This window comes from Saccopteryx leptura, chromosome 8 (genome assembly GCF_036850995.1).
Source record: "Saccopteryx leptura isolate mSacLep1 chromosome 8, mSacLep1_pri_phased_curated, whole genome shotgun sequence".
NCBI classification, from domain to species: domain Eukaryota; kingdom Metazoa; phylum Chordata; class Mammalia; order Chiroptera; family Emballonuridae; genus Saccopteryx; species Saccopteryx leptura.
The window spans coordinates 75,349,797-75,372,863 of NC_089510.1; the positions used below are offsets into that span (position 1 = coordinate 75,349,797).

The 23,067-nt window shown below is 39.5% G+C and overlaps 1 protein-coding gene across 1 annotated transcript in view; it reads left to right on the forward strand.

Annotated features, from left to right (window-relative positions):
• Positions 1–23,067, forward strand: part of GNB4 (G protein subunit beta 4) — a 71,292-nt gene that overhangs the window by 9,715 nt on the left and 38,510 nt on the right. The window contains exon 2 of the mRNA XM_066347431.1: positions 11,477–11,551. Within this exon, the coding sequence (XP_066203528.1) occupies positions 11,495–11,551 (57 nt within the window). The 5' untranslated portion in view covers positions 11,477–11,494. The remainder of the gene's footprint in view (positions 1–11,476; positions 11,552–23,067) is intronic.

A 23,067-nucleotide genomic window follows, 5' to 3' on the forward strand; every position in this document is an offset into this window, starting at 1 on the left:
ACCTTCAGCAGACTGAGTAACCCCTTGCTTGAGCCAGCGACCTTGGGTCCAAGCTGGTGAGCTTTGCTCAAACCAGATGAGCCCGCGCTCAAGCTGGTGACCCGGTCAGGCGATATATTTGTAATTTTTTATTGTATAAACATTTTGTAATGACTATCCTTAAACGTTCATCTTACCTATTCAAAAATATCCTGTTCTGGCCTGACCTGTGGTGGTGCAGTGGGATAAAGCGTCGACCTGGAACACTGAGGTTGCCAGTTCGAAACTTTGGGCTTGCCTGGTCAAGGCACATATGGGAGTTGATGCTTCCTGCTCCTCCCCCTTCTCTCTCTCTCTCTCTCTCTCTCTCTCTCTCTCTCTCTCCCCCTCTCTCTCCCCTCTCTCTAAAAATCAATAAAATATTTTTTAAAATATCCTGTTCTTAGAAGCCTTGTTTTTCTTCATCATCTAACTTGTAATACAGAGAAATGGATGGAATCTGTACCATAAGAGTGAGAATACTACCTGCTGGGGAACAGAGATGCGAACCGTGGGGCCTGTGCTCAGAGCTGATCTCTGGGTTCTTACATAGGAATAGTTGATACTTTTGTTATAGTAAGTAACATTTAGCAATGGCTTGGCTCCGTTTTTTCCCCCTTCAATTTTCATGAGTTTCCACCTAAACACCTTTACCCAGGAATTGTTCCAAGTACAAAAATTGGACTTTTAACAATTTGGTAATGTGAAATTAAAGCCCAATAATGCAGCGTAAGCTTGAATGAGGCTTTGTTGTCTAATTAGCATGTGACATAAAGTATACATCGTATTTAGGTTAGTTATTAAGGTTTATAGTGACCAGTTTTTACAAGGAAATAATTGAGAAGATTTTTTACTTTCTAGACTCTGTAAATTAAATTATGTATTTAAATGGAGATGATAGCTAATTATTTAAGGAAACTGAAATTTGTGAACAAGATCTTCATTAAATGGGCCTCTAGGGAGGCTGTTGAGGGGGATAAACTCTGAAGGTGTTGTCTCCCTGCCATCTGGTGTAAAAAGCAAAGGCAGTTGTGTTTAAATAATTTTTAAACTTAGACATTAGTTTTCATGGTGTTATATTAAACTTCATTAATTGGAATTAAAATTTGTCAACAAGGGATTTCATTACATTTATTAATTATTTATGTGGCACTGTGAAAGTGTTTGGGGAGATACACAAATTTAAACACACACACACACTCCTCCATGTTTTAAGATATAAAGAAGAGCCTGACCAGGTAGTGGCGCAGTGGATGGAGCATTGGACTGGGATGCAGAGGACCCAGGTTCGAAACCCCGAGGTCGCTGGCTTGAGCACGGGTTCATCTGGTTTGAGCAAAAGCTCACCAGCTTGAGCCCAAGGTTGCTGGCTTGAGCAAGGGGTCACTAGGTTTGCTGTAGTTGCTGAACAACTAAGGTGCTGCAACAAAGAATTGATGCTTCTCATCTCTCTCCCTTCCTGTCAATCTGTCCCTCTCTCTGTCTCTGTCTCTCTCTGTCTCTGTCACACACACACACACACACACACACACAGATATAAAGAAGAAAAATAAGATATAAAGAAGAGGGGGAATGTTGATAAGTAAATTTCACCTATGGTTATGTGCTAACTAGTCTCAGTGCCGAGCGGCTTTGTGAGGTTGTTAGTGATAATGAGAGGGCATGAAAGGCTGAGGAGTAATACATGCTCCCCTTTAGGCTGCGCAAGTGTGTATATGATACTGAGTATTGCAGGATGAAAACAGGAGTAGAAAAATTAGAGCAGTAGAATAAAACTAAATGTGACTAGATGTAATTCAGAACGAACACACTCTTCAAGCTACCTTTGACAGATTTTGAGAACATCAGTGGTGAGGGTAAGGAGCTGCGGATGGCGTGAATCCCAGATAGCTAGCCTGGTGTATTCTTTAGCTGCTGGTCTAACCCAAGACAACAGTTGTACGGTATTTTGGTAAATAAAGGTGGATATCTGTTCATCTCAGGCCAGTGTCACATACTTTTTAATTGGTGAAGCTTTATCTTGTTCCTTGGTGCTCAGGCTTTCTGTTAGGATGAAATCTGGATTGGAGGAAAGACGCTGAGTGTTAATTATGATCCATAACTTGTTATTATTGCTAACTTTAAATATTTTACTTTCATCAAACCTGTGAACACATAGAATTCATGGCCACCTTGCCATGAATATGTTAATTGCACAAGTCATATTTTGTCTAGTGAAGCCAAGTCAGCAAGTAAGCTAGATCATGATGCCTGTTAGGCACTCATAAACATTTGCTAGATGAAGTTCTGATATCCCCAGGTGTCATATTATTCTTTAGCAGTGAGAGTCATTTAAACACTTTTTTTAGATATAATCCAAGTCTGATACATTTAAGGACTTTTTTTCCTCATTAAACAAAATCAAATTAAGTGACTTTAAAGTGATATAAGCCTACTGGTGGCAGCGCATCCTGATGCTGAGGGCCCCTGTTGGAAACCCTGAGGTTGCAGGCTTGATTTCAGGGTTGCTGGCTTGAGGCCAAGGTCACTGGTTCGGCATGAGCCTCCCTGACCTTCCCCATCATGGCGCGTATGAGAAGCAGTTAATAAACAACTGAAATGAAGCAACTCTTCTTTTTTTTTTTTTCCTGAAGTTGAAAATGGGGAGGCAGTCAGACAGACTCCCGCATGCGCCTGACCGGGATCCACCCGGCATGCCCACCAGGGGTCAATGCTCTGCCCATCTGGGGCGTTGCTCTGTTGCAACCAGAGCCATTCTAGCGCCGGAGGCAGAGGCCATGGAGCCATCCTCAGCGCCCGGGCCAACTTTGCTCCAGTGGAGCCTTGGCTGCGGGAGGGGAAGAGAGAGACAGAGAGGAAGGAGGGGGGGTGGAGAAGCAGATGGGCACCTCTCCTGTGTGCCCTGGCCGGGAATCGAGCCCGGGACTCCTGCACACCAGGCCGACGCTCTACCACTGAGCCAGCGGCCAGGGCAGAAGCAACTCTTTTTCTTTCTTTTTTTTTTTTTTTCTGAAGCTGGAAACAGGGAGAGACAGTCAGACAGACTCCCGCATGCGCCCGACCGGGATCCACCCGGCACGCCCACCAGGGGCGATGCTCTGCCCACCAGGGGGCGATGCTCTGCCCATCCTGGGCGTCGCCATGTTGCGACCAGAGCCACTCTAGCGCCTGAGGCAGAGGCCACAGAGCCATCCCCAGCGCCCAGGCCATCTTTGCTCCAATGGAGCCTTGGCTGCGGGAGGGGAAGAGAGAGACAGAGAGGAAAGCGCGGTGGAGGGGTGGAGAAGCAAATGGGCGCTTCTCCTGTGTGCCCTGGCCGGGAATCGAACCCAGGTCCTCCGCACGCTAGGCCGACGCTCTACCGCTGAGCCAACCGGCCAGGGCTGAAGCAACTCTTGAGTTGATGTTTCTCATCTCTCTCCTCCTCACCTCTCTCTCCCTTCTTGTCTCTCTCTCTCTCTAAAATAAATAAATGAAGTGATACAGGGCTGTGTGACTTAGTGATACAGGATGAACCTTACACGGTCCTATCAAAAAAAAAATCTTAAGAAGTGATAATACTTCAGTGGAGTCTTGAGAAAAGGTTAGGCTGACATGGTTATGATTTGTAATTTATATAATCATAATTTATTTTCCTAATGTTTGGTTCACAAAGTCTTAGAAATCCTAAAACTAGAGATGTGTCAGCTTAAAGAAGGTAGTTTTAGGACAGGGGTCCCCAAACTACGGCCTGCGGGCCGCATGTGGCCCCCTGAGGCCATTTATCCAGCCCCCACCGCACTTCCGGAAGGGGCACCTCTTTCATTGGTGGTCAGTGAGAGGAGCATAGTCCCCATTGAAATACTGGTCAGTTTGTTGATTTAAATTTACTTGTTCTTTATTTTAAATATTGTATTTGTTCCCGTTTTGTTTTTTTACTTTAAAATAAGATATGTGCAGTGTGCATAGGGATTTGTTCATAGTTTTTTTTATAGTCTGGCCCTCCAATGGTCTGAGTGACAGTGAACTGGCCCCCTGTGTAAAAAGTTTGGGGACCCCTGTTTTAGGACTAAGTAAGAGGAAATGCCCTGCTGTTTTACACAACTGAAAGGGAATTTATAGAACTTGTTACTTTAAGAGTTGGTAGGGCTAAAAATATAAGCATACTGAAATGGTTTCAGTGGGTACTCAACGATTGTATAAAGTTTAAGGGAAAACCTTATTGAGTTCAGCTACGTTCTCATGAAACATTTGGTTTTGGCTGACATAACAGTTTAAATATATGCTGTATTGTAGCACTTTCATCCTAATGTAATTATTATTATCTGCTTTTCTGATTGGAATGGGTCCATATGGAGCAGGTGTTAAATACATGTTTGCTGAGTGAAAAGTGTCATGTGCTGATTTGGATTGACAGTAGGTCAGGATAGTGCTCATTTCTCATGTGCGTTAGAACTGTAGATAAAAATAATAGGAATAATGCAGGAAGAAAAATATTTTTGAGTACTTTCTCAAAATGTTGACTGGAAAAAAGCTAGACTTATTCATTTAAAGTTTCCAGAGTATCTCTCTCTCTATGTACAGGGGTGGGCAAAAGTAGGTTTACATAATACAAATAAATAATACAATAATTAATAATACAAGGATAAATTCTGTTTTATTTACAACTGAAAACTTGCTTTTGCCCACCCCTGTAATATACAGGGATTTTTAGAAGATACACTGAAAAAACAGAAACATGTCCGTTTTCTCTTTAAAACAAGCCTCTGCCTCCAGTTCTCATGCAGCCGTGGTATTCCTGTGGGTTTAGATTTTGTTGGCTTTGCCTCAAAGACTTTTTCCCCTTCTTTTCTTTTTTCTTTATTTAAAGGATAATTTGTAATTTTTCAATTAAAAATTAAGCTTACTTAATGACCTTATGGTTAAACACTTACCTTTTATAAATGGGAGGTAGTCTAAAAACATTGCAGAGGTCACACAAATTTCATTTATAACATAAATGTTAAAGTGTGTAGGAATGAAACCACAGAACCCCTTTGCTTTTAATTTTATGAATTCCTATTAGTTTATTTTTATTTTTATGCATGTTATTTTATTGGGTTATAAAATGAACCATCTCAGTTTAGATTTGTGCAACAGTGACTGTCTTGGTCAATGACACAGCCCCTCGTCATTATACAAAGTGTTCACCCCAAATGGATTTGTATATGATATCTAGATGAAGAACTTGTTTTCTTATTGATTGATTTATTACTCTGTGTGGATCAATCATGTTGTGTCTTGTTAAGAAAACCACTATGTTCTTTTTATTTTGGAAAAAATTAAAAATAAATAAAAATTACTTTTGGCAGTTCAGAATCCAAGTTCTTTTTTTAGTTAATTCCAACGATGCATGAAACACTGTTTTCTTGGTGGGCATTTTCTCATATACTTTACTACTTTAACAAAGTTTAATCCATTTAAACCTTATATTTTTTTTAAAAAGAGGTTTTTTTTTTCCCCAAGTTATTTTCTCAGGCTGTAATGGGTATTTCTTTTCTTTTTTTTAAAATATTTTATTTATTTATTTTTTTTTAGCGAGAGGGGATAGAGAGAGAGAGAGATAGAAGGGGGAGGAGCAGGAAGCATCAACTTCCATATGTGCCTTGACCAGGCAAGCCCAAGGTTTCGAACCGGCAACCTCAGTGTTCCAGGTCGACGCTTTATCCCACTGTACCACCACAGGTGAGGCTGTAATGGGTATTTCAAAATAGAAGAAGGTAGCTTGCTTTCTAAGCTTTCCTTCCAATCCTGATGTTTATTTCATCCTTATATTTCTTAAAGAGTAAAGCAGGACCTCATATAAATGGGTTATTTTAAAGGAGGTAATGGCTTCCAAAAAAAAAAAAAAAAATCAAGATTTTACCCGATGTGCTGTTTCCCTTGAGAAAAGGGATGGCAACACTTGAAATCTGACAAGTAGTTGTTAGTGATTTCTTTGTAAAAACATTGTAAGTTGTGAGCGTTGAGAAGTAGGAAATTTATGTATGTAAACGTCTGTGTTTTTTCCTCTGTTGCCTTTTTGCCCCTAAAGCCATACTTCAGAAAGAGTTTCCCCTCACAACTCAGAAATGGGAAGGAATTTAGCAAAATTTAAAACCAATAAGAACGGAAATGATTTTTTTCTATGATTTCCATCTAGTATCTCTATTTTTTTAAAGTATTTAGATGTTTTGACTAAGAGGATAATATAAATGCCATTTAGCTTTTTACGGAACTTTTCAATGTATGAGCACACAATCTTGAACTTTTTCTCCAGTCCGCCAGTTTCAGATTTGTTTCCTGTGTAAACCAGAGTTGAGATCCTTTGGTTCCCAAAGTCTAGGAGGCCTCGCAGAATGACCTGGAACGTTTGTTAAACACAGTTTGCTGGGCTCCACCCTCAGAGTTCGTTAGGCCTGGGAAAGAGCCTAAAATTTTGTATTTCTAGTATGTTCCTAAGTGATGATGATGATTCTGGTAGCCACCTTTTGAAAACCACTGATAGCTATTTGGTTAAATTAGTGGTTATTACTGTTTCTTCCCTTATTTATCTGAAGGATAAAACATGACTAATAAATGCTTCAGTGGAGACATTGGAGTAGGGGTGGGCAAAGTGCTGTTGGGGTGGGTCAGGTATCTTGAGGAGGTGGGTGTCCTGTGAGAAAATCCTTCAAATGATTGGAGGTTTTTTCCTCCTATCCTTTCTTCCCCTTGGAGGCCCTCTCTTTCTCCAGCCTGCCCCATTGGAGACACTGTATAAAGGAGCCCGTTATGGGCTGGAAGTGGTTTATGTCTTCTGCCTGCAAACAGAAGAACACAGCCCCTGCTGGGGGAGGAAGCCTCAGTGCTTCTCCAGGAGTTACGGAGAGGGACAGGTGGCTGCGTTGCAGTGTTCCTGGGACGCTGAGCCATGCAGAGAATTCTTCCTGGGAATAATTTATTTTCGTTTTTTGTTTAAAGTATGATTATATTACATCTATTGATCCACCATAGAGATAGATATACATATTGGCTTGAGTGGTGTTTATAGTTATAGCTTCTTTATATATTGCCCTTGCGGGGTTAAATTAGCTTTCTCTAAAGTTCCACAGATACTTTGTAAATGTGTGTTATGTAATCCACAAAACAATCCCATGGGTTAAGATAGTAGTGTCTCCACTGTACAGAATTGAGACTTAGGTTAAACAATTTCTGGGGCCACACATTAAATACATAATCATATTCTAGCTCCCTTAGATTGTGTGAACTTTGGTAAGGCCCATGACCTCCCTAACATAAAATTTCTTCGTCTGTAGAATGAGGAAGATACCAGCACCTGCCTCCTGAGGTTGATTTGATGTTGTTAAATGAGTTTCTATGAAAAGTTTTCTTTTAAGATCTGGGTCATTGTGCCTTTATACCAGGTAATCCTCCTTTTATATCTTACAGGTTAACAATCTTTTAAAATTTTTAAATCTTTTAAAAATTAAAAAAAATTATTGATTGATTTTAGAGAGAGAGGAGATGAGGGAGGGATAGAGATTTGTTCTACTCATTTATGCACTCACTGTTTGCCCCCCCCCCCCCCCATTGGTTGTATTTGTACGTGTCCTGCCGGGAGATCAACCTGCAGTCCTGGCCCATCAAGACAACACTCTAACCAACTGAGTTACCTGCCCAGGGCCCAGGTCAACAGACTTATCCACAGTGGAAATACAGAATGCTTTGGAACTGAAGTTTTAAAAATAAATCATTTACTGGCAAAACTTTATGTAATTTGAACTCATTTGGGTCCACGACCTGACCTGAATAACTAACATGAAACTTGCTAGTCTAGCCTGACTCAGTTGTGGCGCAGCAGATAGAGCATCGGACTGGGGCGCTGAGAACCCTGGTTCAAAATGTTGAGGTTGCCGGCTTGAGCGCGGGGTCGCTGGCTTGAGTGTGGGATCATAGACATGACCCCATGGTTGCTGGCTTGAGCCCAAGGTCGCTGGCTTGAGCAAGGTGTCACTCGCTCAGCTGGAGCCCCCCAGTCAAGGCACATATGAGAAAGCAATCAATGAATAACTAAGGAGCCACAACGAAGACTTGATCCTTCTCATCTCTCTCCCTTCCTGTCTGTCCCTATCTGACCCCTCTCTGATTTTTTCTCTGTCTCTGACACACACACACACACACACACACACACACACACACACACACACACAACACTTGCTAGTCTATTTTTTCCCACCTAGTTGTGAATGTGCTAACATTTAGAGCACTCCTTCTTGATTATGTGAGGTGCTCCCCCAGGGTTCTTTTGGGGTGTTACGTGATATATGGGAAACATACCTTTTTAAAATCTGAAAACTTCCAAATTCAGAAAGGCATCAGGCCCTAGGGCTTAGGGTGATGGGTTATGGACTTTTACGTGTCTGTTTTCCTCCTTTGACTGCAAAGCCCTGGTGAGGGGGGCGATGTCATATTCACATGTAGCTTTGTTCTTGGTGCACAACAGGCATTCAGTCCATGTCTGCTGAAAGAATGAACTGTGCCGGGAAAGACAGATGAAGGGAAACAGCTGACACCAAGAGCAGCACCTGGTTTGTTTCCTGAAACATACACAACCACTCCCTTCAGTTTAGAGGGGGCTGAATCAGTTTTCTTTGGGGGCTCTTAAACATGTTCAATATAAGGGGAAATTTGGTAGCAAAATTAAAAACTCAAACGTAATGCCTGTGCTAGTTTCAGTGTGTCTGACTTCTGTTTTTCTCTCCTGTCCATTCACTGAGTTTCTGGCTGACTTTTTTTTTTTTTTTTTTACAGAGACAGAGAGAGTCAGAGAGAGGGATAGACAGGGACAGACAGGAACTGAGAGAGATGAGAAGCATCAGTCATCAGTTTTTCATTGTGACACCTTAGTTGTTCATTGATTGCTTTCTCAAATATGCCTTGACCATGGGGCTACAGCAGACCAAGGAACCCCTTGCTCGAGCCAGTGACCTTGGGTCCAAGCTGGTGAGCCATTTTTTGCTCAAGCCAAATGAGCCCACGCTCAAGCCGGCAACCTCAGGGTTTCGAACCTGAGTCCTCTGCATCCCAGTCCGACGCTCTATCCACTGCGCCACCACCCGGTCAGGCATACATCTGAAATTTTAAAAGATAACTAATATGCTGCTTTCTGCTCAACTTACAGTGCTTTCACTATAGGATAGTTATAGAAACTGTGCTAAATCAATCAAATATTCATGTTGAAAAAGAACTTAGAGATAGAATCACTTGGAGGCCGAAAGACCAGTGTAACAGGCTTTATTGAGAGAAAGCCTGCTGGGCTGTCTCGTAGGGGAGAGCAGCCCCAGTTCTCTAACAGGTAGGGTTAGTTAAATAGGGGATTTGAGGGTGGGGGCTGATGGTCATTAAGGAAAAATGTCTCTTTCAGCGATTTATGTAAGATTAACCGTAAATAAGCTAGGGGACCTTCCATACCCGGGCTAGTCACCCGGATGCCTGGGGGAAGTGACCTGGAACATCCGTTTGTCAGTGTCCCTTTGTCCACTTAAGGGAGGAGGGGTCATGGCCCCCACCTGCAACCCCATCAGTTAAGAATTTACAGTATTTGAAGGAGCACTGTGCTTATTGTGAAACTGTTCAGTTATTAGTTTAAAGTTGTTTTAGTGAGCAGTTTTAGTACTACTTCACAGTTGAAGTGAATGAAGGCTGGATACCCCAAAGATTCTTGCAGGACTTTGGTGTTGTGATAGTCATTTTGGGCTCTAATCATGACCTGGGGAGATATAAATTGAGTCTTGTGCTTAGAGAACAGAGAAAGGTATTCTGTAGAGAGAGGGAAAACAGATGAAAGCAGGGCAGTTAGAGAAAGACTGCTACAGGTTTTCAGCCTCTGGTTTCTTCCTGAGCTGATAATATTCATGGCTTTTGGTTCTGTGATTCATCTTAAATCTTTAGAACAAATTTTTCTTTATTTTAAAAGCTATTTCAGGTTAGCTTATTTACTGGAGAAGAAAGTATTTTAGGTACTAGGGATATAGCAAAGAATAAAGCAAACAACGTGTCTGCATTAAGGAGCTTATATTCTACTAAGAGAAAACAGACAACAATGAGCAAATGCATGCTCGATGGTGGTGAGTCTGATCGTGACCTTATAGAGACAGGGTAAGGGGGCTAAGTGGGTGCATAAGTCCTGTCAGCGAAGGTCCCTCTGAGACAGTGGTTCTCAACCGCTGCTCTGAGAGGTAACATTTGATGAGAAGTAAGGGAGCAAGCGATGAAAACATTGCGGGATCGGGGCTGGTAAGAGCATTTCAGGTAGACGGAAGAGCAAGTGTAAGGACGCTGAGGCTGGAGCCTACTTAGTGTCTTCAAGGAACATTAAGAAGCTTTTGAGTGGCTGAATCTAGAGTGGGAGAGAGAGAGAGATGAGGAGGTTGAGAGTAGTGTGTAACAGTTGAGTAGAGCTCTGTAATTCAATATAAGGAGTAAGGTTCTCAGAATGGAGGAGAAAAACATTGTAGGATTTAAAGCAGAAGAGTGACTTGTGTTTTAAAAGGATTGCTAGTTGTTATATTTAGAATAGGCTGGAGAGTGGTCAGAAGCAAGAGAGAGGGGAGACCAGGTGAGGGATGATGGTGGCTTGGACCAAAGTGGTCAGAGTGGACATAATCTGAGCTGCTTAAATCCTGGATATTCTTCTGGAAGGATTGACATGCTTGTCCAATGGTAGATATGTAGAGTATGAAGAAGGATACAGAAGTTAAAGACGACTCCCAGGTTTTGGCTTAAACAACTGAAAGAATGGGAGTACCATTTCCTGAGATAAGGAAGATCTGGGCGGGGGTATGGGGCTCAGTTTTCAAGTGTTAAGTTTGAGATGCCTATTAGACATCCAAGTGAGGATGTCTGTTGGTGCCCGGTTGTTAAGTATTTCTCACTGGACTCCATTCATGTAGTAATTATCTATAATTTAGTTTTGAAAACTACAGCTCGATTTCTCTCCAGACCAGTGGTGGTACAGTGGATAGAGAGTTGACCTGGAACTCTGAGGTCTCAGGTTTGAAACCTGAGGTTGTCAGCTTGAGCATGGGGTTGCTGGTTTGAGCACAGGATCATCTACAGGATCCCAAGGTCGCTGGCTTGAGCCCCCAGTCAAGGCATGTGTGAGACGCAATCAGTGAACAGCTAAAGCAACTACAAGTTGATGCCTCTCACTCACTCTCCTCTCTCTCTCCAAATAATGAAAACATTTTAAAGATTCCTCTTCCATTCTCTGATTATATTCCACCATAAGATCCTTTGTAAATAATATAGATCTATATTTACCAAGCCAGTTTATGTTCTAGTAATAATTGATTATCTCATTGGAGTTTCAGAAAGATAAAAAAGAAGCTATATATAATTTTTAAAGCATATTAAATATGTAAATGGAGAGCTGAATTAGTCTCTCTCTCTTATAGTTGCTTTGTGTTATTAATTTCAGAGTAAACAAATTCAAAAAATGAGTGAACTGGAACAGCTGAGGCAGGAAGCAGAACAACTGCGGAATCAGATCCAGGTAAGAGCAATCTACTATATATATTTTTTAAAAACATTTTAACGCTTTTATTTAGTACCAGTAATGAACCAGATTTGTTCATTAGGTCATCAGTCAACATATGTTAAATAATTTTTTTTTTTTTTGTATTTTTCTGAAGCTGGAAACGGGGAGAGACAGTCAGACAGACTCCCGCATGCGCCCGACCGGGATCCACCCGGCACTCCCACCAGGGGCGACGCTCTGCCCACCAGGGGGCGATGCTCTGCCCCTCCGGGGCGTTACTCTGTTGCGACCAGAGCCACTCCAGCGCCTGGGGCAGAGGCCGAGGAGCCATCCCCAGCGCCTGGGCCATCTTTGCTTCAATGGAGCCTTGGCTGAGGGAGGGGAAGAGAGAGACAGAGAGGAAGGAGAGGGGGCGGGGTGGAAGAAGCAGATGGGCACTTCTCCTGTGTGCCCTGGCCGGGAATCAAACCCGGGACTTATGCACGCCAGGCCGACGCTCTACCACTGAGCCAACCGACCAGGGCTTAAATAATTTTTAGACTGAAAATGGTCAGTTTGTTTTTACCATGTCTCTAAAGCAGTGGTTCTCAAACTGTGGGTCGCGACCCCGGCGGGGGTCGAACGACCAAAACACAGGGGTCGCCTAAAGCCAGGGCCAACTAAAAATCATTTCTAACAAATAGATATGTGGATTGATGGCCTCTGTGACCTGAAGAAGTTAATATTATATATGTAATCTTTGCTGAAAGACAAACATAGTTCTCTTTTTGGTCACACACCTGGCATCACAGTTTGATTTTTGGTGCAATACAATGGGGTGCTGATATCACATTGTAATATACTAAAAATTGTTCATCTCTAAAACATTAGATTGCACAAAACTGTTAAAAATTATTAGTGGTATAATGAAGATATGTATGTTTTTTACTCTTGTAAATCAACTCAAAACAGTAAAGTGCGTAAGAAAAAATACAAACTCCATCTTTAACAAAATTAGAAGACATTTTGAACTTCATAACAGGATTGGGAAGAGTTGCCAGATGTAGCGATACGTCAGGGTGTGAGAAGGCTCTGAGTCGGGTTTCTGCAACTGTAAATCTCTCATAAAGTAGGTAGCACTCCCTCAGGGACCACTCCAACAGTCCTTTCTTTGCAACAATGGAAACAGATGTCCCCTGGACTGAGGAATGTCAAGATAGTAGCCTGGTGTGGCTTATTTTTTATCCCAGGAAAAAAGTAAGGTCTAAAACAATTTACAAATATAAATGAAGAACTTTGGTATGAAGCAGGGAGAATCTCTAGTAACTTGGAATACTAATACGGCCCTCTTCAATATGTACCTTTTGCAATAAGTATTTCAAAGGAACTCATCTAATTTAAAAGTGAAGAGTAAGAAAAAAGGAACAAGTACAGGCTCACTACAAAGACATGACAAGAAAAGAGAAAGGAGCAGGAAAATAAGGGATGGGTGAAGAACATTCACTGATGAAAAGTTGATTATGAGTGGGTTGAAATCATAACCAGTCTTATTATTGCCAAGAATTTGGAGAAGTTAATGATTAAGATGTGAATAAGAACTCGGAGTCAATACTTACATGTCTGAACAAGGCTAACAAAGCAAAGGAGGGATTTATTTTGCCTGGGATGAACAGAGAAGGCTTCATGGCCACTCTCTCAATTAAATGTTGCTGCCATTACCACAAAGGATTCTTCACCATTTCTACTTTTTGTGACTTGCTCCAGACTGGCCAAGCACATAAATAATATAGATCTATATTTATTAAGCCAATTTATGTGGTGTGTGTGTGTGTGTGTGTGTGTGTGTGTGTGTGTGTGGCAGAGACAGAGAGTCAGAGAGAGGGACAGATAGGGACAGACAGACAGGAAGGGAGGGGAGATGAGAAGCATCAATTCTTCATTGCAGTTCCTTAGTTGTTCACTGATTGATTTCTCATATGTGCCTTGACTGGGGAGCTACAGCAGACTGAGTGACGCCTTGCTCGAGCCATTGACCTTGGGCTCAAGCTGGTGAGCTTTGCTCAAACCAGATGAGCCCTTGGGGTCTTGAACCTGGGTCCTCCGCATCCGAGTCCGAGGCTCTATCCACTGCGCCACCACCTGGTCAGGCGCCAGTTTATGTTCTACTAAATCTGTATTTACCAAGCCAGTTTATATTCTAGCATGCTCATCTCATTTTTAGAAAAATCTGTTCTCTGTATTGATGAACTTTATTTTTTTCTGTTGATTCTACAAATAAGTGAGATCAAATGCTATTTGTCTTTTTCTGTCTGACTTTTTCATTTATCATAATGCCCTCAGGTTCCAACCATCTGGTTGCAAATGGCAAGAGTTCATTTGCTTTTATGGCCAAGTAGTAAGTTGTCTCCATATTTTGGCTATTGTAAATAATGCTGCAGTGAACATTGGATGTCTGTCTTTTCAAGTTAGTGTTTTCATTTTCTTCAGACAAATATATCTCTTCAGATGTAGAATTGCAGAATTATTGTATGACAGTTCTATTTTTAATTTTTTGAGGAACTTGCATACTATTTTTCATAGTGGCTGCACCAGTCCCATGGTACACGCCACCAACAGTGTACAAAGGTTACCTTTTCTCTACATCCTTGCCAACACTTCTTGTCTTTTTTATAACAGCCATTCTAGCATGTGAACTGATACCTCATTGTGGTTTTGATTTGCATTATCCTTATTATTAGTGATGCCAAACACCTTTTCCTGTACCGTTTTTATATCTTCTTTGGCAAATGTCATCTCAGATCCTCTGCCCATTTATTACCAAGTGTTTGGTTTTTATTGTTGTTGAGGTATATTGAATTCTTTATATATTTTGGAAACTGCACCTTATCACATATGATTTGCAAATATATCCTCCTTTGGCAAGTTGCCTTTTCATTTTGTTGATTCTTTTCTTTACTGTGCATAAACGTTTTAGTTTGATGTAGTTTCACTTGCTTAATTTTTCAAGTCTTTAATCCATTTAGAGTTCACTGGGGAACAAATATTTTTAAATTTTCTGTTGCATGAGGTTTTAGAACTGTTTCTATATATTACTGCATCGCTGATTCCAAATTTGAAATTCGTTTTTTGTGCATGCTCTAGTTTTTATGCAATTTTAATTTATTTTTGTTAATGGCATGCATTGGTTTTTAAATTGGAGTTAAAGGGCAACGACTCTTGGATTGAACATAACCACAAGGCAATTAATGTTTTACAAACATCACTTTTACATAATTGTAGTTGTTTTTAAATGTAAAAAATTATTATCTGATAAAAACACCCTCTTATTTTGTTTTAAGATTGAATCATGGCTTCTTTGAGTAGGCGTGAATGTAAGAATAGTAATGACACCTTCTGTTATGTGGCTGTTACACACTTCAACGTCAAAGGCACAATATTTCATCATTTGTGACACATGCATATAATGTCTATTTTCAAGTTCCGCTTGGCGATCAAGACAAGGATTGGGCTTCTCATATTGTGTGTCATAATTGTGAGGAAATGCTTCATGACTGGACAAAAGGAAAATGCAAAGGAATGCCTTTTGGTATTCCCATGGTTTGGCGTGAACCTAAGGACCACAGCAGTGACTGTTATTTCTGTCTGATCCATACAAAGGGCATTGGCAAGAAAAAACGGCATATGATCGCATATCCTAATATTCCTTCAGCAATACGAACTATCCCACACTCTGAGACACTCCCGGTTCCAGTTTTCAATGGTTTTATTTCTTGTAAGGACTAAGAAAGTGAACATGGTGAACAAGTGTATTTTGATAAGATGCATGAGGAAATGGTTGTAGGGTCTTCTTCTGATGCTAAGCAGTCATTAACCCCTCAGCAGTTTAGCCAACCCGAATTGAATGACTTAGTAAAAGATTTGGGCCTATCAAAGAAAGCAGCTGAGTTATTAGCTTCCGGGCTTCAAGAAAAGAATGTACTTCACCGGTCAGCTAAATCAGTGGTCCACAACCCCCGGGCCGCGGGCCAGTAATGGTCCGTGGGCCATTTGGTACCGGTCCACAGAGAAAGAATAAATAACTTACATTATTTCCGTTTTATTTATATTTAAGTCTGAACGATGTGTTTTTTTTGTTTTTGTTCTTTTTTTCTGAAGTTGAAAATGGGGAGGCAGTCAGACAGACTCCCGCATGCGCCCGACCGGGATCCACCCGGCATGCCCACCAAGGGGCGATGCTCTGCCCATCTGGGGCGTTGCTCTGTTGCAACCAGAGCCATTCTAGTGCCTGAGGCAGAGGCCACAGAGCCATCCTCAGCACCTGGGCCAACTTTGCTGCCATGGAGCCTTGGCTGCAGGAGGGGAAGAGAGAGACAGAGAGGAAGGAGAGGGGGAGGGGTGGAGAAGCAGATGGACACTTCTCCTGTGTGCCCTGGCTGGGAATCGAACCCGGGACTCCTGCACGTCAGGCTGACGCTCTACCACTGAGCCAACCGGCCAGGGCCACAATGTTTTATTTTTAAAAAATGACCAGATTCCCTCTGTTACATCCATCTAAGACTCATTCTTGACATTTGTCTTGTAAGTTCGACAGTTACATTTAAAAATGCCACAGTTTTTACGCCAGTCACATAATTTTATTTTGTGCATTTATCCGTCCCACCCTAAAGGCCGGTCTGTGAAAATATTTTCTGACATTAAACCGGTCCATGGCCCAAAAATGGTTGGGGACCACTGAGCTAAAGTATTTCATTTCAGGAAGCATGAACAAATTTTTGTGAACTTTTTTTCTGAAGACAGACACTTTGTTTACTGTCATGGTATCAGTAGTCTTCTGAGCCAGCTAGGTGTTACCACTTACAGTCCAACAGAATGGCGGCTATTTTTTGACAGCTCTAAATGGAGTCTGAAATGTGTTCTCCTACACAATGGTAATGTTTATGCAGCGGTTCCAATTGGTTATTCAACTCATCTGCGAGAAGATTATAATGACATAAAAATTGTCCTTGACTTTCTGAAGTATGAGGAGCATAACTGGATCATTTGTGTGGATCTTAAAATGGTAAATTTCCTGCTAGGACAACAGAGAGGTTTCATGAAGTATCTTTAACTTTCTGTGTTTGTGGGACAGCCGAGCTCGGGAGAAACACTGGACACAGAAAGAGTGGCTGAAACGTGAAGCTTTGGAAGTAGGGATGCAAAATATTGTGAATGAACCTGTAGTTTATCGAGACAGGATCATTTTTTCCCCACTTCACATCATACTTGCCTTAATGAAGCAGTTTGTTCAGGCTTTGAATAGAGAAAGTGAATGTTTTCAACATATTATTTCTTCTTTTCCTGCCTTTTCTTTTAAGAAGATAAAAGCAGGTATATTCAATGGACCTCAAATTCGAACCCTCATATGTGATGAAGAATTTGCCATGAAGATGAATAAGGAGAAGAAAGCAGCATGGCAGTCTTTTGTGACAGTTACAAAGAACTTCCTTGGCAACATAAAAGCAGAAAAACTATGAACTTCTGGTTCAAAGAATGCTGTTGGCTTTCCGTGACATTGGATGTGACATGAGTGTTAAGATTCACTTCCTGAACAGTCAGTCACCTTGATAAGTTTCCCAAAAATCTTGGAGCTGTTAGTGATGAGCAGACTACTGCTGGAGCATCAAATGAGATTGTCCTCAACAAGTACACAAACGCAAGAGCTACAAACACAAATTTTTGCCTGAGTAGAATTTAAATAAGTTTTGCGCAAATTTTATGATTAAAATAAGTGTTTTAATATGTTCTATTTCAAAATTGTAGACAAATTCTGATGCAGTCATATTTTTAGTGTATTAGTGAGTTTACTGCATTATATAAATTATTATATTTTCACAAAGATGATGCCTAAGAAGACATTCTACTTCATCTAAATGTTAAAAACTTTACAATAAGATGAAAACCTAAAATCTTCAATTGCAAAAAAACTGTAGCTTACAGAGAAAAACTGATGTCAGATTTGAGATCAGCATACTCGAATTAGGTAAGAATAAGTGTTTTTGTGGATGCAACAAAAATTTTGTCCCCAGTGGGATGATGTAAGGTAGTGATCTAGTTTCATTCTTTTGCATGTGCCAGTCTGGTTTTGCCAACACTATATATGGAAAAAACTGCCCTTTCCCTATTGTTTCTTTTTTTAATTTTTTTTGCCTCCTTTGTCATGAGTCAGTTGACTATGTATGCATTGGTTTATTTATGGGCTGTCTGTTCTATTCCATTGAGCTAGGTGTTTGTTTTTTATTGCCAATACCATTCTATTTTGATTCCTATAGCTTTGCAATATAGTTTATTTAATTTTTAAAAGATTTTACTTATTGATCTTACAGAGTGAAGGTGGTGGGAATGAGAAGTATCAACTCATAGTTGCTTCAGTTTAGTAGTTCATTTCTTGTTTGTCCTATTTGCCTTGACTGGGCAAGCCCAGGGTTCCAGACAGGTGATTTCAGCGTTCCAGGTCAACACTTTATCCACTGCACCACCACAGGCCAGGAGAGCTTTGTAATATAATTTAAAATCAGGGAGCATGATGTCTTCAGCTTTGTTCTTAAATTTTAGGATTTGTCCTATTTCTGGGGAAAATACCATTGGAGTTTTGATAGTGGTTGCATTGAATGAATCTGTAGATTGATTTGGGTGATATGGACATTTTAACAATATTAATTCTTCTAGTCTATGAACATAGAATATCTATTTATTTACATCTTCACTTTTTTAAATCAATGTTTTATAGTTTTCAGTGTTTTATTTTTCAACTCTTTAAATATATTCCTAGATATTTTAATTTTTGATGCAATTTAAATGGGATTGTTCTTAATTTCTTTTAATCAAATTTTCTCTTTTTGATAGTTCTTTATTAGTATATTGATACACAACAGGTTTTTGTATATTGGTTTTGTATTATGCAACTTTACTGAATTCATTTATTAGTTCTAACAGGTGTTTTTTGTTGTTGAGTCGAGTTTTCTATATATCATACCATACCATCTGCTAATAGTGATAGTTTTACTTTCTCCTTTTCAATTTGGATACCTTTTATTTCTTTTTCATGCCTAATTGCTCTTGCTGGGACTTCCAGTTCTATGTTGAATCAAAATAGTGAGAGTGGGTATTCTTGTTTTGTTTCTTATCTTAGAGGAAAAGCTTTCAGCTTTTCACTACTGAGTATGATGTTAGCTGTGGGCTTGTCATGCATATATGGCCTTTATTATTTTGAGGTATGTTCCCTCTATACCTATTTTGTTGAGACTGTATCTTTTTCTTATCATAAATAGATGTTGGATTTTGTCAAGTGCTCTTTTTCCCTTACATCTGTTGAGATGATTATGTGATTTTTATCTTTCATTTTATCAACATGGTGTGTCACATTGATTGTGAATCATCCTTGCATCCCTGGAATAAATCCTGCTTGATTGTGCTGTGTGATTCTTTTACTGTGTTGTCGGATTCCATTTGCTAGTATTTTGTTGAGTTTTTTTGCATTGTGCTCATCAGGGATATTGACTTGTAATTTTTTTTTCTTGTGGTAGTCTTGTCTAGAATGATACCATAGCCAGATGTCCATTCAGTCCTCACAGGAACCTGTGAGGTAGATGGTGTTACTTCATTTTATAGTTGAGGTAACCGAGCCTCAGTGAGATTAAATAACTTGCCGAAGTAACATAACTAGTAAGTGGTAGGTCCAAGATTCAGACCATGTATATTTGGGTTCTAGAGTCTATGTCCTAGTTCCACTATGGCACTGCCTTCACAGCTGTGCTATAGCCATGAGTCTGGGGCCATTCCCTGAATGCATGTTGTGCTTTCCCACTTTATTACCTTTTTTCAAGTTGTTTTCTTTGCCTAGAATTATACTACCTCTGTTTTAATTTTGCTCCTGGGACTCCTATTCATTGAGTCCTAGCGTGTCTCCTCTAAAATGCCTCACTTGGATATGTCCTTTCATTTATTGGACCATGGCATGGCATGGTGGAAAGTGCATGAACTGATTGATGGATTGCACCTTTTCATTATTCTGTGGCCATGTGCAAGTTTTTAAACTTTTCTATGCTTGATATCTTTGCTATAAATCACGAATACCAGTAACTACTGTATAGGTTTGTGGAGAGGATGAAATGAAATGACATGTAAAGGACTTAGCTCAACACCTGTAAGTGATAGTTTCTAACAGGTATAGATAGCCCTTGTGTTACAGGGCTGATCACAGCCTGCCTTGTATCACAGTTCCTTGTGCACATTTGCCTCCCCTGTGTGTACTTGGGTGGAAAATACTGTGTCTTTATCATCTTCTAGCATCCCAAGCCCAAAGGGCACTGAATCATTTCCTGTAATTTCAAGTAACCACGTGTGTAAAATACCATGTACTTTTCTTCTCAGTTTAATCATGTCATGCTATATTTAAAGACCCTCATTTCCTTCTTTACTTTCTTTCTCCCTTGCTTCCAGAAATATAATCTAACCATATATTTGTCTAACTGTGCTATAAACACAGTACATAATATACATTTATGCTCTTTGGTGCAATATATGATTTATTATAAATGTAAAAAACAGAAATAGAGGAAAACAGATTTTCTTTTTAAATTTTTACTTGTCTAATTTGGAGTGAAATTTGTCAGTTTTCTCTCTTTTTTCCACAAAAATGTTAATATGAGGTCTTGTATTTCTTATGGTGGACAATATGGAGCTCTGTCTTTAATTGGAAATAATTTTTTTTATTTCTTTTTTTTTTTATAAATTTTTATTAATGTTAATGGGATGACAATAATTCAGGGTACATATATTCAAAGAAAACATGTCTAGGTTATCTTGTCATTAAATTATGTTGCATACCCCTCGCCCAGAGTCAGATTGTCCTCCGTCACCCTCTATCCAGTTTTCTCTGTGCCCCTCCCCCTCCCCCTAACTCTCTCCCTCCCTCCCTCCTGTGTCCTCCCTCCCCCCACCCCTGGTAACCACCACACTCTTGTCCATGTCTCTTAGTCTCGTTTTTATGTTCCACCAATGTATGGAATCATGTAGTTCTTGTTTTTTTCTGATTTACTTATTTCACTCCGTATAATGTTATCAAGATCCCACCATTTTGCTGTAAATGATCTGATGTCATCATTTCTTATGGCTGAGTAGTATTCCATAGTGTATATGTGCCACATCTTCTTTATCCAGTCTTCTATTGAAGGGCTTTTTGGTTGTTTCCATGTCTTGGCCACTGTGAACAGTGCTGCAATGAACATGGGGCTACATGTGTCTTTACGTATCAATGATTCTGAGGTTTTGGGGTATATACCCAGTAGAGGGATTGCTGGGTCATAAGGTAGTTCTATTTGCAGTTTTTTGAGGAACCACCATACTTTCCTCCATAGTGGTTGTACTACTTTACATTCCCACCAACAGTGTATGAGGGTTCCTTTTTCTCCACAGCCTCTCCAACATTTGCTATTACCCGTCTTGTTGATAATAGCTAATCTAACAGGGTTGAGGTGGTATCTCATTGTAGTTTTGATTTGCATTTCTCTAATAACTAATGAAGCTGAGCATCTTTTCATATATCTGTTGGCCATTTGTATTTCTTTCTGGGAGAAGTGTCTGTTCATGTCCTCTTCCCATTTTTTTATTGGATTGTTTGTTCGTTTGTTGTTGAGTTTTATGAATTCTTTGTAAATTTTGGATATTAGGCCCTTATCTGAGCTGTTGTTTGAAAATATCAGTTCCCATTTAGTTGGCTGTCTGTTTATTTTGATATCAGTTTCTCTTGCTGAGCAAAAACTTTTTATTCTGATGTAGTCCCATTCATTTATCTTTGCCTTCACTTCTCTTGCCTTTGGAGTCAAGTTCATAAAATGTTCTTTAAAACCCAGATCCATGAGTTTAGTACCTATGTCTTCTTCTATGTACTTTATTGTTTCAGATCTTATATTTAGGTCTTTGATCCATTTTGAATTAATTTTAGTACACGGGGACAGGCTGTAGTCGAGTTTCATTCTTTTGCATGTGGCTTTCCAGTTTTCCCAACACCATTTGTTGAAGAGGCTTTCTTTTCTCCATTGTGTGTTGTTGGCCCCTTTATCAAAGATTATTTGACCATATATATGTGGTTTTATTTCTGGGCTTTCTATTCTGTTCCATTGGTCTGAGTGTCTATTTTTCTGCCAATACCATGCAGTTTTGATTATTGTGGCCCTATAATATAGTTTAAAGTCAGGTATTGTAATGCCCCCAGCTTCATTCTTTTTCCTTAGGATTGCTTTGGCTATTCGGGGTTTTTTATAGTTCCATATAAATCTTATGATTTTTTGTTCCATTTCTTTAAAAAATGTCATAGGAATTTTGATGGGAATTGCATTAAATTTATATATTACTTTGGGTAATATGGCCATTTTAATTATATTTATTCTTCCTATCCAAGAACAAGGAATATTTTTCCATCTCATTGTGTCTTTTTCTATTTCTCTTAGCAATGCCTTGTAGTTTTCTTTATATAGGTCCTTTACATTCTTTGTTATGTTTATTCCTAGGTATTTTTTTTTTGTTGTTGCAATCGTGAAGGGGATTATTTTTTTGAGTTCGTTTTCTAATATTTCATTGTTGGCATATAGGAAGGCTATGGACTTTTGTATGTTAATTTTGTATCCTGCGACCTTACTGTATTGGTTTATTGTTTCTAGTAATCTTTTTGTGGAGTCCTTTGGGTTTTCGATGTATAGGATCATATCATCAGCAAAAAGTGATACCTTTACTTCTTCTTTTCTGATATGGATGCCTTTTATTTCTTTGTCTTGTCTGATTGCTCTGGCCAGAACTTCTAGCACCATGTTAATAATTATTTTGTATTCAGTTTTATAATGGATAAAGTGTTCATATGAGTAAGCTCTTCTCAAAGTAAGTAGAATCTTTACATAATATAAATTTGCAAGTACCATATTTCCCCATGTATAAGACACATCTTTTAAAAAAAATTTGGGATCTAAAAACTGGGTGCATCTTATACAGTGGTTATAGTGTTTTAACTTGTATTTCTTGCTTTTTCACGCTTGTTTTTATGCTGATTGTTGAAGACTGATTGTCATCAGACACAGATGAGGACAAGCTAATGGATGGGAATTTTGACAGTGATGAGGAGTTGTATGAATTTTATGATGAATAAAACTTGAGTTTAATAACTTTATATAATACATTTTTTTCAAATTTCGGGCCCCCAAATTAAGATGTGTCTTATACATGGGAGTGTCTTATACATGGGGAAATATGGTAATTGCTAAGATATTTGTAGAATTTTTATATTCCAACATGATGTTTTAATTTTTGCTAACAAGTTGCACTATTATTCAGTGATTTTTCACTTCCAGTCTGTTAATTATAGTGTTACTATTAAAGTATGGTCTGTGAGCGTCGCAGTTTTAGATTTGTCCTCTGTTATATCCATGGTCCCTAGAATAGTACTTAATAACACAAGTGTTCAACAGATTTTGCAATTGAGTGACTGAATTAAAAAGATGACCTAAATGATAAATACAATAGTT